Below are 17,630 nucleotides of genomic sequence, written 5' to 3' on the forward strand. Positions count from 1 at the left end.
ACTCAGTAATAGCATAGAGCACATTCAGAATAATTTAGCATCTGCTATACTAAACTTAATGTCCAGCAACATTCTAACCCCGGAAGAGATAAATAGATATAATATCGATATATTTAAGTTAGAGAACATTGAATTAGGAGCAGCCACCTCCGCAGGTAGCATTATATTTTCACTTAAAATTCCGACTAATGTAACTACAGCAAAACATGTATTTATAACACCATGTGTAAATAAAAATTTAGAGGAACTACAATTTAAAAGCGAACATATTGTAGAAATCAATAATACTAGATATGTTTAATCAAAAAATTTATATCAAAAGAATCTGCAAGTTTCTAATTCATGTGTAATCAAGAAAAATTGTAAGAAAATTAAAAATAGTAAAGAAGAAATTATGTATAAGAAATTATGGAAATGGAAAAAGGCTTAATAATTATAAAAAATACAAAAGGAATCGAAATAAATAGTACATGTAACGAAAGAACCTTATATTTAATAGGAACTCATCTCATTTCATTCGATAATTGTGAACTTAAAATTAGAAACGAAACTTATAAAAATTTAAATAAATCATTTACACAGAAATATGTAATACGTTACCTTGAATCGAATATTAATCATACACAACTCGAACCTACTTTTGATGAATTAATCATTACCCAAATTGAAAACGCTAAAAAAATTGAAGAACTTACCTACCACAAGAAAAAATATCAAATCAACATTTGGCTAATAATTTCATTCATTGCAGCAATTGCTTTAGCTTTGTTCGTAATTTTTGTCCATTTTACAAACAAACATAAAGCAATTGAATTAAATATAAATACAAAAACCCAGGAGTGTTTTCAATCAAGGGAAGGGGGAGTTACGTCACCTGGCCATTCCACTCCAACAGAAAACCGAATTGAGGTTGACTGGTCAGCGTAACGCTACACCTAACAAAATACTTCAGTGCATTGTACCATCGTATTGCACAATAATAAAGAATTTGTCAATAAAGAAGTAATAATAAGTGCAACGACACTTTTAGATTGCCAATAATTTCAATTAAACAATAAACAAACCAATTTTGCTGACTTAGCTTAAATAGTTAATAAAATAGCTTGTAAGAACTTTTTAGATTCAGAAATGTAGTTTCATTTACTCAATAAAGAGCATCTTAACGCTAATAAAATATTTTTTTAGTTTGCGACACGCTGCAAACCTTGTCTCGCGTGGCTTCCACGTGTGTGGCGGCGGCTGCGCGAACGGTGGTTGCACACCTGGCGGCTGTCTGTGTGGACTTCGCTTGATGCTGGGTGCATGGCTGTGTTGTGGCGTAGGTGAGGGCTGCATGTCTTGTGGCTGCGTCTGCGGCTTCGGCGCGTGCGCAGGCGGCGTCCCATACGCCCATGACCGCCTCTGACCCCAGCATCGGGGTGCAGTTTCGCTTCGCGATTTTTTCCACGATATGTACCTGCAATTTTGGCCCCCATACCTCCTAGTGTACTCAGTACGGCGTTGTGAGTCATCTTCCCAAGGCGGGCTACGGTCTTCACGGCATCGAACATTTTGCTCTTGGTGCCATCGGCCATTAGGATCTCTAAGGCCATGGTTGTTCCCTCCCCGTTCCCTGAGCTGACAATGCGTTCCGCCAGGCTGACATACACAAAACTCCACGAGGCACCACTGTCGATGACGGCTTCCGCCGGCTCTCCACCCAGCAAGATTAGGGCGTAGAGGCGGTCGTGCTCTTGTCTCAAAGCTACTGGTTGTTCGGTGTTGTGCTCGTGGGCTTTATCGCGCCTGTTCCGTGGCGCTTCTCGACAGTGATGACCTGGGCGCGTTGGTGATTACTGTTGAAATAACTCTCTTGGCTGGGGGCGGGGAGACATCACAGGGTCGTCACCAATGTGTCCAGCTGCTTCGTGTCGTATTCTTCCGTGAGCGTGAGGTGTTAAAATACCGCCGGTTGATGTACAAAAAGTAATCGGGGTGGGTATTGCGGAAGATCCTATCCAAACGTTGTTGTTTTCTGTAACCCGCGTGTCGCATCAGATTTTGAATAGCGATCACGTAGTCCTTAAACCTTTCTCGCGTGCGGTGCCTCCGTTTCCTTATGTCGTCTTCCAGGCACTCAAAATACCGGGCCGGCAGGAAAAAGCGAAGTAAATCATACTTAAATGACGTCCACTTGCTCCAATGTTCACTGTTATTGCGGTAACACTGGGGGGCGGTGCCGCTTAGTAATTCTGGCATCGTCTTTGGTAAAAGGTCTACGTGTAATGTGTAGACGACGGCCAACTCCTCTAATCGTTCTGCAAACGCCAACGGGTCCCGTCCTCAATCGTATTTCACCGACCACTTGCGTACCTGGTCGATGATGGGTGCAAAGGTAACGGCGGGAACCTGGTCGCCGTTGGTTAGTGCGTCAGCGCTTGGGGCGATGGATGCCGTTGGCGGGTGTTACGGTGGTGATTGGTACTCGGTGGAGCATAGCCGAATTGGCCCTGCGTTGGAGGCCTAAGGGGCGCATTAGCGGTCCTCTCGCCTTGATTCGCGGGTAGTAGTGTCTTCGGTTTATTTTCGTCTCCCCAGTGGGATTTTGCGGCCTATTCCGCTATGCGTTTCCGTACCTCTCGAGCGGTGCCTGTCTGTTCGATGCCCAGTTCCTGTGTGATGGACACCAACTGTTCTTTAGTTATGCTGTCTGTAACGAAGCGTTTTTCTCTAAGACCCCGCGCTTCTTTTCTATTCTGGGGTGTACTCCCTGCGCGAGAGGTCCGTTAAAATAAATTTCTATTGTGGGGCCTTTGCAAATAGTACTTTATTTATTAATTCTTATCCTCTAAAATATGGTATTTCTTATCTTCTACAAACACAGTACGGATAACGGTATACAAATTCCTAACGGTGCCGCAGTTGGGCGAGGTCGTTGCGCGGCTGCTTGGCGGCATCGGCGCTACTCTGTTGGCGCGCTATTGCTGTGCGGCGCCGACGCTATTTTTTCGGCGCTCTGCTTATGGACGATGTCGGCGCTACTGCGCCAATGCTCTTCTGCGGTGCGACGTCGGCCCTACTATTTCGGTATTCTGCTACCGTGCGACGTCGTTGCTACTATGCGCTACTAGGCGCTCTGTTGCGTTGAAAAGCCCAGCCTTGCATAGTTGCACATTTACAAGTCATGCGCTATTCACTAATAGCTGTGCGTTCACGACCACAAATCCGTGCTGACTGCCTCGTATGTTGCTAAAGGCCCGTCCACATAGAACTTTGGCGTTGCGTTGGCGTTGGCGTCGCTTTGACAGCAGCGCGAGTGGCATGTGTCCTTGCTACAATGAACGTTTTGACAGCGCCGGCGATGACATTTGTTCAAGCCACGTGGTAGAGTAAATAACCGGGAAATAAGAAAAAGTTTATAATTTAGTTAATAAAACGCAAACAAATACAACAAAGCCGAATTATTTACGGCGGTATAGCTTCATAGGAAGCCGGCCCAATAATTTAAATGTTCAAATAGACATTTGTTTTTTTTTTTTGCCAGTGAAAATATGTGTGTATCCTCGAGCGTTATTAAAAAAATAATGCCATCTGTTATCGAAATAATATTAATAGTGCTACTTATGTACGAGGCTCGCGAGTGTTTGAAGAAAATTAATTCTCGGCGGCGGGAGTGGGTAAGACCTCTTTACTTAAGTCGCGACATTGATGGACTATTTGTAACCAGTTTTGACGAAATGTACAAAAATGACCCGGAGCAGTTCAAAACTACGGTGAGGATGACTATGGAGGTGTTTGATTTGCTCTTTGGGCTCGCCTCATAAAGTATTTCTTTCTGAATTGAAGTAAGTAAATATTTCTAAAGAAAATTTCATAGTAATTTGTGTGCATTACATTCATAGTTTCCTAGCACACGGGGGAACTCAGCATTTGTACGCTACAGCGTATAAAATGGGTCGCTCACAGTCAACAAAATAATTTTGGAAACCTGCGAAGCGCTTTGGAGTGAACTTGGCAGTGTATATTTGTCTGTGCCAAAAAGGCGCGAGTGGAAACGTATATCGCATGACTTCAACACTATGTGGAATTTCGCGAACTCTGTGGGCGCAATCGACGGAAAAGCACATCACTTTAAAATGTCCTTCCAACTCCGGATCTCTATTTTACAATTACAAGGGTACCTACTCCATCGTATTATTAGCATGTTGCGATGCGAATTACACATTTACTTTTATCGATATTGGTGCGTAGGGTTCGCAAAGCGACGGCGGTATGCTTTGGAATTCTGGATTTGGTCAAAGGCTGTTCCATGATCAACTAGAGCTGCCTGAGGATGACTTTTTACCAGACATCAATATTAAGCTCATTATTTCGTTGGAGATGCAGCATTTCCTTAAAAAAAAATTTAATGCGGCCCTATCCTGGTTAGTATACGGAAAATGTATTGCATAGAAAATGGTTATGTTGAAAGTTGCATTTATAGTTTGGAAATAAAAGAGTCTAATGCTTTGCATTGATACAACTTGCAACCAGCGTTGCCGCTTTGGTAATTTTTTACCAAAACTGGTAATTTTTTTCTTTTTAGAAAAAGTTTGGTAATTTGGCAATTTTTTTCTCAATTTTGTAATTTTTTTAACGTAAGTCTTTTCTTTTAAGTTTTTAATACTAACTTATTACATATAAAAATTTATAACTTTGAACCTTCTGACAATTGCACAAAACAAAAAAATTTGCTTATGTACTTACATATGTATGTATCTACACCTTAAGAGAGCCAAAAATTGAAAGGGCTCTTTAATTTAACAATTTGCCTTGACAACTCAGAACTTTTAGTATGAGTTTCCAATATAGCAGGAAACCACCCATTTTTCCCAATATGGCGGCTCGTTCACAGCCCTTACAGTCCCACAAATCTGGATTTTGGATCATTTTTACCTGCCGGAACCAATGGTGAAAGAAAATAATTTCACGGGACTAATTAAAAGTTTGCGATTAAATACGAATGTGACCCACTTATAAAATAGTAAAAGTAAATTTCATCTACCGTTCAACGATACATTTGCTGATTTCAGGTTTTGGTTTTAAGTTATGTAAAATAAATTATGTAAAAGACTGTATGTTACAGCCCATTTCCACCAAACGCTTAACTACAGTTAAGAGTTTAGATATTTTTAACAAAGGGTGATCTGCAATGTTTATTTATTTGTTTTCGTTATTTTCCTTTCATTTGCTTGTACCTAATATGAGCAACTACCTCCTTCGAGTTGTAATCTGCTTTTTTCCAATAGGCATAAACTGCAGTAGAAATGAACTATTAAACACCTTTTAAATGTTTGTAAATCTCTGAGCGATTTTTTTGTTTTATGTTTTAGGGCCGATTGTTCAATGTCTGATTAGTACAAATCGGAGGTAGAAGCTCCGGTTAAATACATTGAACAACCGGTCATTAAAAATATTTGTGAATTGGTATAGTCGGAACACATTGAAAAGGATAACCACAGCTGTAAATGGTTCATCTTCGTTATCTAAACGCTCAGACGATGGTGATATGAATTTTTTGAACGCGGCAGCGACATCATGCATTTTTATGAGTTTGTCATAAAAGAACAGGAAGAACTCATTTTTCGGTCGAAAAATATAAGTAGATCTAAGCTGGCCACAATCCCAGACGTGGTGTATTATCTACATACGTTGAAAAATAATTTCCAATTTGTTTAGAATATTATGCTGATAAAAATTTGGTAATTTTTTTCTGAGTTTGGTAAAAAATTAAAAATCTTTGTGGCAACACTGCTTGCAACTCAACCATTATTTGCATCTATACTATGTGCATTTGTATGTACATACAAATAAGCCTTTTTTAATTTCAGGATTGCATCTGCCACCCGATCGTGAAAGTTTTAATAAGCGCCTTTCAAGAGCTCCGCGTGTTATTGAAAACGCCTTCGGAATTAGGACAGCACGATGGAGGATTTTGCTATCCCCATTGCAAATGCAACCATCAAGCGCGGAGAGCATCGTGAAAGCAACAGTGCTGCTACATAATTTTTTAAAGCTAAACGATGGCAGTTAATTCCCAACTGAATATGTTACTCGATATGAAGGAGACAATGGCCCGTAGTCATAATCAAAATAAAGTCGACTTTAAAGTTAGTTGCAGCTTTTTGACATAATTTTCAATGGGATATCTGTCAAAAAAGCTGCAACTAACTTTAAAGTCGATTTATTTTGACTATGACTACGGGCCAATGTATTAAATGGATTATGGCGCCAAGAAATCTCAACACCTGTACGAGGAACTAACTGGTCGATTAATGTCAAACCACGCTACAAGAAGTGCTTTCATGTTGAGAGATCAATTGAAAGATTATGTAGCCGCGCATAGGGACACGAATTTCGATACGATACGATACTATATCGATACTTTTGGCATTCGATACCGATATTTTCTACTCGATAGTTTTAAAACGATATTTTTTGGAATCGAGTACCAGAACTCTGGTATCGTATCGAATGTCATAAACACACATTACAACACTGAGGGAAAAAAATTTTAGAATTAAAAAAATAACGTGCTAAATTGAAAAAAATACGCATATGAAAGACCACCAACCCAACTCGTTTTAAATTTGAGTATATACGTTATAAAATATGTGGTTGTGAAGTGCACAGATGTAATTAAGAAAAAATAATAATTTTATGTTCCGTCTGATGGGAATTGAACCCGGACCCTCTTGGCCGCAACTAATTGTATCAAGCGTCTTTGCACTCTCAGCTACAACGGGGAAGTTCGCCGAATTGGGCGATGCCGTCGTTCACCGTTCGCCCTGCTATTTCGCCAACTTTAACAGAATTAGAGCGGTAGCGAAAACAGCTGATACCATTTCGTCGCACTTATAAGTGAGGTGACCATATTTTGAAAAACGAAACCATATTTAGAAATGATGAAATGATAACAAATATAAATATAGGCAAGGGGGAATTATTATAAATTATTTTATTTTAAGCCAGATTTAACGAATCGTTCACTGTATTTTGCAACCATCAAAAATAATTCGTGTTACATGCTGTTTTCTTCTAAATCTTTGAAAGTAAAAAAACATACGGCCACCTTTGGCATGTACTGCCGCCATCGCCCAGCAGAGCGATAGAAATAAATCTATCGCCACGAAACGCCACCGAGCGAACTTCGCATTTCGCTTTGGCTGTGTTCAATTTCATATGCCGGCGGGTGTTCAAATTTGGACAGCGGTAATTTCGCTGTGGTGAGTTCGCCGTTCGCCGGCATTGTGTTTCCACGGTAAAGGTGTTTTCAAATGTTGAGTTTGGATCAACATCACAGCGCGCGATTTGTGCATTATGTCATACCATGTATGTGTGTATGTGTTGTCACCGCTGTGCATGCTTTGTATACATATAACTTCTTAATTACATATGAAAAAGCATCCGAGACGTGCAAAACGCCATCCGTGCAGTGAAAAATGCTTCATTTTAGTACGGGAGTATTTGAATTGAATATTACCCATATATGTACGTAGTGTATGTATAATGGAAAAATCCATTTGGTTAAGACTTTTCACTTGATTTAAATACGAAAATTTTTAAACGGTAATTAATGTTTAAGTCAATATCTACGTGTTGTAATAATAATACAGTCCGGCGCTTACACAATATGTTAGTGTTGGGCCGAACTTCTCCTCCGATTTGTCGCGTGGGCCTGAATGTTGTGGCACAAATGGGGTCCCTATAGTTTTATGTCAACTCTAAACGGCGATTGTATTTTATGGGAAGCTGTTTTTCATTTCCAAGGGTTGCGCACTTCTAACCACTACACCCCAGGGGCCTATATGCGGAACCTATATTCAGATACATTTTTTGGATTTGGATATCGATATTTGGAATATCGAGTCCTTTTATTCCGATATTAATGGGTACCCGATATTTTTAAAGCGATACTTTAAATGAGTACCATATCGATACTTTCGGTTCGATATCGTGTCCCTAGCCGCGCATCCTATTAATTAAATACACACCTATTCAATTAAGTCACTCACATAACATGTAGTTGCAAAGAATAGAAGTATTAGTCATTGCGGTATGTAAAAATATGTAAATATTGAGCTGTATATTGCTTCCTTTTACAATTATTTTGCGCACTTTTTCTACGACGATAAAACTCAATGATTAATTATACTCTTATATAGAATATCATGAGCTTCCTTGACAATCAAAATATGCTATCCTTAGAAACTGCGGATAGGTTGGCGCGTATGTCACATGAAACTGGCGGTTTGTACATAAGTCTTCTGTGGACTCATTATAATACTGAATCTATTTTTTTATTTTGCTCTTTTCACGAATGTTTTTCAGATGGCAAGGCATTGGTGCATCAACTTCAAGTTAATTATATTCACCAGCTTATACAGGCACGCTTAGTCGAAAATCCAAAGGCACTAAGCGAGGTATATAACTGTTTCCATCACTTTTGTCAGTCTCTGCAGCTTAAAGTACTTTACACACAAACGCTACGTCTCAGCTATGAACGTTTGGATGAGAATATTAACATTGAAGAATATGTACCAGGTGTGAAAACAATTACGCAAACCGCACTTGCTTCAACGCCGATAAAAGCTAATTACAGAAAATTATAATATAATTATGAAACCTATAATTCGCTGAGTTCGAAAAATGGAAAATATATATAAAGAAACGTGAGGGTATTCATATTTTTGATGCTGGCTGTTTGTATATATAGTGGCGAAATTCCAAATGACGCTTTTGGCAACTTACTTATTTTTTGTTAATAATTTTCATATATTTCTGCGTTATACGGAAGAAAATGAGCATCACCCTCCACAAGAAAAATTCTCAAAAATCAACGGTAATTTTTTGCGATTTGAAACTTGCACTTTATTATACTAAAATTGAATGGGCTACAAAACTTCTAAATTTTCTAAAGATTCCGATTAAAAAGTTTGAAATTTTGTTGTCAACTTTGAAAATTATTAACAATACATAAATAAAGATAAGTTGCCAACAGCATCATTTTGATTTTGCTGCTATTATTTTGAACGCCACGTATATGTATTTCTTGCATTAAGCATTTCCATTTTCCTTTGCCGGGCTTTCTTTTGAGACATGTCGATGAAATGCTGTTTATCGTGGTCGCTCACAAAGTTAAGAGACAGTGGTCCTGGCAGTGTATATGGCGCAGGTACTGGCGGCTCATCACCAGTCCCCAGTCGCCCCACGATAGCGGGTTGCGTTCCACATCCATCGGCTGGCCATCATTACCGCTAAATCCACAACCAAGTCCGCACATGTTGCATAGCTCTGGCTTAAACTTAACTACTAATACTTCTGTTGTATTAAACTGCATTGTACGTATCTTGTTTGAAATGTTTAACACACACTCGGCGACAAAATTTTACGTACAGAGAATTTTTCGGAATGAATGCAAAGTTTTTTATGCTTATGCTAATATTGTATAAAAATATACTCATGCTACAACAAAAACCAGAAATGTTAAACTTTTAAACTTTGTGCACAACTCAGGATAATTCAATAAAATTCCATACAAACTTGATACTTTTTTATTATGTTTTCTAGAAAGATTTTGAGTATGCAGCTTTGTTGCCCATTAAAGCTTTATTAAAGCTTTATTCATTCATATTCCTTGTTTAAATAAAACAATATTTTTTATGCAATGGGATATGCTTGTATATATGTATGTATGCAAGTACATACATTTTATTTTATTTACGTGCATATGCATATATGTATGTATTATATACATCCAGTCTTTGATTATAGGTACATATCGATGGCTGAGTGGAAGATTGACTTATCTTGGCAGTTAGTTCGAAAACGCCCTACCTCAGAATACATACCCTTGTGGTCAGCGGATTAAGTTAAGTGACATTTTTTCCAGTTTTTCTTTTGTCTATTTGTTTATAATATTGTTTGTCTAATGTTTATATTTTTTTTATAAAAGCCTAGCACATAGCATAACCACCACCATCATATAAATCCATATTTGAAACTTCGTAAAAGTCATAATGTCTCTTAGCTTAATCAGCTGACCACAAGTGTGTGTATGTACATATATCTAATTTTATAAAAATTATGCAGTCTTTTATTTACTACAGGGTAATTCACAAGAATACCCTGATTATTAAAGAACAATTATGGAATTTAATAAACATAAATTAATGAAAAGTAAAAGTAATTCAAGAAACATATTTTTTAATAAGATTTGTCAGTTATGTTTAGAGAATGGAGCTTTATAGCCCATTAAATGCTAGTATAAATACACACATCTGAAAAATCTGATTAAAAATATGAAAAAACACTTATTTAATTTTATAAAATACCAAATCCGAAAGCTTTAATAATTGCCGCAATTATAGTTGAAAACATAGTTGAGTATCTCAACTTTGATTGAATCTTGGGCCTGCTCCGGATGTTTCAATACATAGCTGTACAGAACTTTATAAATCTCAAAATTGCGGCTATTATTAAAGCTTTCGGATTTGGAGCCAACAAATTCATTGACCGCCGCGCATAGTGATCCGAACCTCTCGTTCGCCTCGTCTTCTACACGACGCCGTTTATTTTTTTTGCGCTGTTGGACTACTCCGTGTCGTTTGCCGCAACAGAAGGAAGAGGAGAGCTTACTTCATACTCCTCATAATAAGAGGTTTCGGTCACGTTGCACGGGCTGATACCGTTTATATCCTCCTCCTGTGAAGTAAAATCCAGATTGGAAAATGTTCTGAAAATAAATAGACAAACATAGATTAAAACTTAAGTATATATACACATAAGAACATATCGAGTGCTGAGTGGAAGATCGACCTATCTCGGCAGCCAGTTCGAAAACGCCCTATTTATCTCAAAAAACTTTTCAAGAACGCCCTATCTCAGCTGCCGATTCAAAAACGGCCTATGTCAGCACTTTTTCAATACATTTTGAAGTAAGATAGGGCGTTTTTGAACCGAATTCTGAGATAGGGTGTTTTTCAATAAAACTCTGAAATAGGGCGTTCTTGAAAAGTTTTTTGAGATAGGGCGTTTTCGAACTGTCTGTCGAGATAGGTCGATCTTCCACTCAGCAGTCGATATAGGAATTTTCAATTAAAATAGAGTTCATTTTCTAACAAAACCCATATAAACCCAAGTTTAAAACTTTGTAGAAAACCATGATCCATAAATAAATAAATAAAATATTTATATAAATAAATAATAATTATAATAACAACATTTAAATATATGTATCATGGTAGAAAACGACAAAAAATGCAACGAATTTTCACGCAAATTTTAAACTTCTTTCTCAGAATTGTTAGAATTTGTTTGAGTACACAGTTTGATAGGCCTTTAAATTATAGTGCGATAATAATAAGAATGAGTGGCAAACAAATATCACTTTGAAATTGGGATGCTATTGGTATGACCGATATGGTATATACATTTTATTTTTTTGTTAACTTACTTTCGAGGAGCAACGAAGTCTCGCATAAAATCCATGGCTTCCAAATATTGCCATGTGGCTCCATCTTCGGCACCAGATCCCGACTTCTTCTTCTGTAAGCCTGTCTCCCGGACGAAACGGTCTCTGAGAGACTTCCACCTAGTTTGGCAGTTAGTCACTATTGGAAGAATTAAATAAGGTACTTTTTTTACATATTTATATACATATACATATATACAATTACATACCAGGTACTCCCACAGCACATGCAACTGCATCCCAAGCCTTTTCTTTTAATAATTTATTGCGGAAGAGGTGGGAGCTTTTATCGTAAAGGTGCCCTGACCGCCTCTATTAACTTCTCCTCTATATTTTCTGTAAATATATAAATATATTGTAAATATTAAACTTAAATACCAACGTGGGTAAAAGTGCACTTAAGCGGAACCTGCCCAAAATTCATCAAAAAAAAAAAGTCAAGAGGGGTATCAAACGACGCCAATAATGTTCCAGGTACTTCACGATTTGCAGGAATTTATATGCAGCTGTTCCCGGACGACACCTGCGTCCAACTCCTTTTTTGGGCGGCGGACTTCGGCCGCGCTTAGGGACTATAACCCTTACTAAGTAGAATTCTCTTTTCTGTGCCTCTTTCTGCCGGAGATATTCATATTCGGCCTTTGCGTGAAATTCATTAAAAGAAGGTACGCAAAGTGGAAGTTTTTTATTTCCGCTTTCGAATTATTGTTATTAGTTGCGTTCCAGATTTGCAGGAAAAGCTGTTTTCTCCATTAATAAACCTTATGAAAGGTGGTCACCTGGAACAGCTTCCTGTAAAAATCTGCAAATCGTGAAGCATTTGGAACGCAACTATTGGCGTCGATGATGATCATCTTTTAGATGAGTTTTGGGCAGGTGCCGCCCAAGTGCACTACTACTCCAATGTGGACTGCATTTTAGAATTTTCAGTTACCTTATTTTAAATTTAATCCGCAATGTTTTTTTTGGGGTATATCTTTAATTCTAATTGATTTCAGCCAAATTCTTACAAAAGCTGGAAAAATGTTGTTCACCCACGCTCAATGAAAATTGTGTATTAGCTGTTTGTCAACGCGCGCAAAATGTTGAGAGTTGGCCATCTTTCTGCGTTGTGTTGGCGTTGCCCAATTTTGGTTATGTGGAGACTTTCATATAAATGCATGTATTCATAGTCAGCTGTCGAAGCGACGCCAACGCCAACGTTGTATGTAAACGGGCCTTAAGTCACTTTTGTTTTAGCTGGTGCCAGCGTTGGCACTTTGCTACGATCGTAGCAAATTTGCTGCGATTTTAAAAAAGTTTTAAAACTTGCTACCCCACTACGTGTTATTCTATTTCTAGTACGCTTCTTTATTTCTTCCAACTTATGGGTAGCAACGATTTGTAAATGACTATTACTTTAAAAATGTGATAAACAGGCCATGACTTCAAAATCTAAATGGGTACTCTTACTGCAAATTATGCAACATAATAGGCACAACCGGTTAAATTTTCACATAAACGAAGAATGCAATTCAAGGCCCAGCCTTAACCGGATGTCATAACCAGACTGAAAGATTCAATGTGCGGGAAGGATACGAAGATGAATGACCATGTATTGCTTGTCGAGCTACTTGCCTTTTTCCACCATGGATTCGTTGCCAGATTTGGTGCAACCCATAACAGATTCTGGCATAGAGATAAAATGAGACTCAACAGAAGCAAACGGTTTCGTCTTATTGCAGTTTTCCGTGGAAATCAAATGATCGACATTTTCAAAAAAAGTTAATTCTCACTTATTATTGACGATTGTACTTAGATAAGCAGCAAAAACCGTAAGATATACAATTATAATATAATACTTAAAAAATTACAAAGGCTTGTGAAACTTAATTATGTTTTTGGTTTACAATATAAAATATGTATTTAAATCTAAAATAATAACCTGCTTATATCTTTTGCTAAAATTTTTTACATTTTACTACGATTTTTCAGAGCTTTTGGTACGCAATCGGTATGGTGAGGTGCCAACTCTGGCTGATGCTTTTCGTGTTGCTGAGTCGTATGGCAACATGTTGCGATGCTATGGTGACGGTGTCGCCAAAATAGTGTGAAATTGAGAAGAAGAAAAAAGTACCAGACACAGTTATTGAACACAAAACTAGCAAAAACTTGCAAGTGAATAGTCGTTTCACTGTTTTGACATTCTGATGTAAACATTTTACTATTTATAAATCAGTTTTAAACTCTTTGCTTTACACGCAAGCACTTACACAGTCCAATACATCATTAATATTTTTTTTATTTCCACTTATTTTACTTTTGTTTTCGCTTAACCAATTCAACAGATGACAGCTTTTGGCATTCATTCTTTTTCTTCTTCTGCTAGCTAATTTCTGATAGTAAAAATTTTACTAGCAAGAATTTGCAGCTCTCCGGTGTTATTACGCTCTCGATTCAGTGTTCTCTTGCAAATTTTTTTGGTTATTATACACTTTTCCAATAAAAATTGGCAGGTTGCAAATCTTGGTCTCTTGTGTTGATTGGCCGTATTGATCACGCTGCTGTCGTCGTTGTCGTTGCTCGTGTAGGGGCAGGCGTTCGTGTAGGCTAGATTCTGTGGATATTTAGTCCTCACACCTATTAGAACTTTTTCCGTGCTTTTTGGTGGAAACTATAATTTTTTGATAACATTTCTTTCTGCAAAGATTTGCAACACATTTTTTTGGCATTTTTTAAACAATGTATCAGTTTTGTTTTCTTCGCAAATGGCTTACTTCGATAGCTTTTTTCTAAGATTTCCAACGATATTTAATTTGTACCGGGCGTGGCAAAAGGACTACAAGTTTTTCATAATAGAACACACTCGGGTCCGCCTTACATTTCTGTCGGCAATAACACAAGTTTACAGAAAAGAAAAAGTTGCCCGCCCAGCGACATTTTTATATGCATTCTAATGTAAAATTTCACGCTAAATCCGAATACGAAATCAAAAGTAATAGAGTAGAATAGTTTTTGAGATATAGCCGAATTTCGGGATTTTGCATTCACTTAATTAAAATTTTTTGAGATGTAGTGGGCTAGGCGCGACATTTTTGAATAAATGTTTACGCAGAATTTTCCCCTGAATCCGAATATGAAATCGGAATACAATAAAGTAAAACAGTTTTTGAGATATTGTCAAATTTCGCGTTTTTGAGATCTGGAAAAAGTGCACTTACTTAATTCCAATTTTCTGGATGTAATTCGCCAACCGCGACATTTTTGTATGAATATTTATGAAGAATTTATCGCTGAATCCCAGTACGAAATCAGAATACAAGAAAGTAGACAATCTTTTGAGATATTGCCAAATTTAGAGTTTTTGGGATCTGAAAAAAAGTGCTCTCACCTAATTGCAATTCTCTTTGGATGTAGTTGTCCAATCTTCAATTTCTTTTTGTATTAGTAAAGGCTATTAAATTTGTTATCATCTGCGTCAACAAAATTAAAATTCTGGCGGCCGCTGTGGTGTAGTGGTTAGCAGTGCGCGCCTCCACTCCGCAGGGCCTGGGTTCAAGTCCCGGTCAAAGCAATATCCCAAAAAATGAGCGGTCCCCCTACGGTAGGCAATGGCAAACCTGCGAGTGTATTTCTGCCATGTAAAACAACTTCAAATAGAAATATGTACAATCGCCGTTCGGAGTCGGTGTTAAGCCTGTAGCTCCCTCCCCTTTGTGTGACAACATCAAGGCGCACGCCGAAAATCGGAGGAGAAGCTCGGCCAAACACTTATATATGTGTAAGCGCTATTCTATTATATTATTAACTATTTAGTAACTAATAGTTTTTAATTAATTTGTTGTTAAATTTTTGTCACCAATTTCACAAAATAAATATATTTATCAAACATTTAATTATCTCTTTATTTCGATATAATATGGGTTATTTCTAATGCGTATATTTCTTCTTTTCTTTGCTAAAATATTTTGAATATGACAATGTATGTATTATGTATTTAAATCTTTTCACGAATAACGAAATAAAGAAATGGTGGAAAGTGCCCAAAATAGTGCGCTGCCAGACGTTTGAGAAAAAATTGGGACTACAAAAAAACAAAGCATTTTCCTTTATTTCACGCCACTTTGAATATTTACATGCACAAGAAATGTTATATGCCCTTGACAACAGAAGAGGGGCTCTTCCCCTCTTCTACGGCAACGCAAAAAGGAGAATTCCGCTGATTAAGGAATGACCCTGAAGCGCGGCCGAAGCCCGCCTACTAGATAAGGAGTTTCCTGCAAAAATGCTGTGGTTGCCATAGCCGGTGCAACGGCAGTTATTCAGGTAATTGAGCTTCTATACACACATATTTCCTTGCAAAATTTCTTGATTTTAACATCGAATAACTTTTAAATATAAGCCTCTTGCATGCTGGCTTTTCAGTATCGGAGTGAAACCCCTCTACATACCCATCTTTTTTCAGGGCCTGGCACATTATTCAAATATTTTCCCAGAAAACGTATTGAGTTTTTTACAAATACGATACTGTTAGTTATACGAGGAAGAAATTTTATTCAAAATGCAAACTGTTACACATTTTCGCTTTAATTAGGCTTTGAGTTCCAATTGTTGTAGAGATGAGGCAAAAAAGCGAACAAAAGTAGGTAAAAGAGAAACGCACCATGAATAAGAAATAAATGCTTTGATATTGTGACCAGAGAAAGATGCCATGTAAAATACAAACACGTATAGCTGCGAGTAAAATAATATCAGTAAACTTCAAAATGATGCTGCTGGTAACTTATATTTATTTATTTATTTTAAGTAATTTTCATTTAAAGTATGGGTCGATCTGTATCTGTAAAGTTCACAAAAATTAATTAAACTTAAAAAATGCTCATAAAAATTTCAATTTTTTAAATTAAATGTCTTAGAAAGATTTTGAGTATTCAATTTTGTAGCTTATTAAATTTTAGCATGAACCAAATTTATTTTTATATGGAAGAAAATGCGCATACCCTCAAAAAAAATTCTAAAAAATCAACGGTAATATTTATAGATTTGAAATTTCCACTTTATTATATTAAAATTGAATGGGCTACAAAACTGCTCAAAATCTTTCTAATTAAAAAAATCGAAATTTTGTGAACATTTCTTAAGTTTAATTAATTTTTGTGAACGTTGTGCAAGCTTTGAAACTTGTATTTATACGGTTTCTGATACAGATCGGCCCACATTTTAAAGAAAATTATTAACAATAATTAAATAAACATAGGTTACCAGCATCATTTTGAAATTTACTGCTGTTTTTCTCGCAACTGTATGTATGTACAAATATATACATACGTATATATGTGTCAGGTAGTAAGTGCAGCAGCGTCTTAGCGGCACAAGTAATAATAAATTACTGCATCTTAGAGGTATGGACAGACATACATATACGGTGGTGTCGGTAGGTTTTTGGGTACTTCTTAGGCCAACTGCCAATAAAAAAGGTATTTACCAGTGTGGAGTGAGGGCGTGTTACAAAGCCACTGTTTGCTATATCAAGCTACAGGTGGGTCGAATTCGAACTTAAGAAACTCATTTAGAACATCTAATAACGAATAGTTTTTGATGCAAGTTAACATTTTGTACCATAGAATATGATCTGTTTGCAAAGAAATCAATGAAAATGCATTCACAAAACCGGTATAGAACCCCAAAATCAAGCTAGAAACTCTGAAAAATATGTGAAAAGCTACAAATAATGTGTTTATTATGGTGAACTTCTTTAAAATAAGATATGTGCAAAGGAAAATTTCTGTTGGTGTGTGCATATCTACGTAGTACTTAGAAACTTTCGCGATATATCTTGGCATGCAATATATCCATAAATTCATTGGTAATTATAAGCGCAACGACTACAAAAGTGTCTGAAAAAGAAAGTAAAAATTTGTAAATTAAACAACAAATAAGATTTAAGTCCAGTAAATCAGTATCTAGATAATATATATTGTAAATGATATAGCGATTGGTTCAATTAAATAGATAGGTACGTGAGTGCAATTTAATTTAAAACAAAAACAGCGAGCAAATGTACTTATGTATAACCAAGCCGACCTCAAGGTATACATATACACACTTGCACATATCTGATAGCAAAATTATGTTTATATATGTATGTATGTACATACAT

General features: G+C 36.9%; 3 protein-coding genes across 6 annotated transcripts in view; 2 read left to right on the plus strand and 1 right to left on the minus strand.

The window, feature by feature from the left end:
• Positions 1–7,984: 7,984 nt before the first annotated feature.
• On the plus strand, positions 7,985–8,908 carry LOC118745804 (mediator of RNA polymerase II transcription subunit 14-like). Of its 2 annotated transcripts, none has more exons than XM_036479480.1 (3): positions 7,985–8,074; positions 8,184–8,268; positions 8,350–8,908. In XM_036479480.1, the coding sequence occupies exons 2-3, from the start codon at positions 8,190–8,192 to the stop codon at positions 8,628–8,630; spliced, it is 360 nt and encodes a 119-aa protein (XP_036335373.1). In that variant the 5' UTR covers positions 7,985–8,074; positions 8,184–8,189; the 3' UTR covers positions 8,631–8,908. The 2 variants fall into 2 exon arrangements, with proteins under 2 accessions (XP_036335373.1, XP_036335374.1); XM_036479481.1 differs by having other exon boundaries at positions 8,023–8,088.
• Positions 8,909–10,339: 1,431 nt separating this feature from the next.
• The window catches only part of LOC118745791, a 30,776-nt gene continuing 23,485 nt past the window's right edge, over positions 10,340–17,630 (minus strand). The window contains exons 2-4 of the mRNA XM_036479466.1: positions 11,701–11,803; positions 11,474–11,630; positions 10,340–10,753 (exon numbers count right to left, since the gene is read on the minus strand). Coding sequence (XP_036335359.1) covers positions 10,612–10,753; positions 11,474–11,630; positions 11,701–11,803 — 402 coding nt within the window. The 3' untranslated portion in view covers positions 10,340–10,611. The remainder of the gene's footprint in view (positions 10,754–11,473; positions 11,631–11,700; positions 11,804–17,630) is intronic.
• The window catches only part of LOC118745524, a 418,331-nt gene continuing 417,538 nt past the window's right edge, over positions 16,838–17,630 (plus strand). For all 3 annotated transcript variants that reach the window (XM_036478973.1, XM_036478971.1, XM_036478972.1), the window contains exon 1: positions 16,838–17,009. The gene's annotated coding sequence lies outside the window, so the exon portion shown is untranslated. The remainder of the gene's footprint in view (positions 17,010–17,630) is intronic.

This window comes from Rhagoletis pomonella, unplaced genomic scaffold (genome assembly GCF_013731165.1).
Source record: "Rhagoletis pomonella isolate Grant_MI unplaced genomic scaffold, Rhpom_1.0 Rhpom_scaffold_00009, whole genome shotgun sequence".
In the NCBI taxonomy this organism is placed as follows: Eukaryota; Metazoa; Arthropoda; class Insecta; order Diptera; family Tephritidae; genus Rhagoletis; species Rhagoletis pomonella.

What these genes read in the sequence shown, in the direction of transcription:
- LOC118745804 (XM_036479480.1), top strand. Translation starts at nt 8,190, where the DNA reads ATGAGCTTCCTTGACAATCAAAATATGCTATCCTTAGAAACTGCGGAT. An exon ending in TATGTCACATGAAACTGGCG is followed by an intron (nt 8,269 to 8,349) that starts GTTTGTACATAA and finishes AATGTTTTTCAG; the next exon opens with ATGGCAAGGCATTGGTGCAT.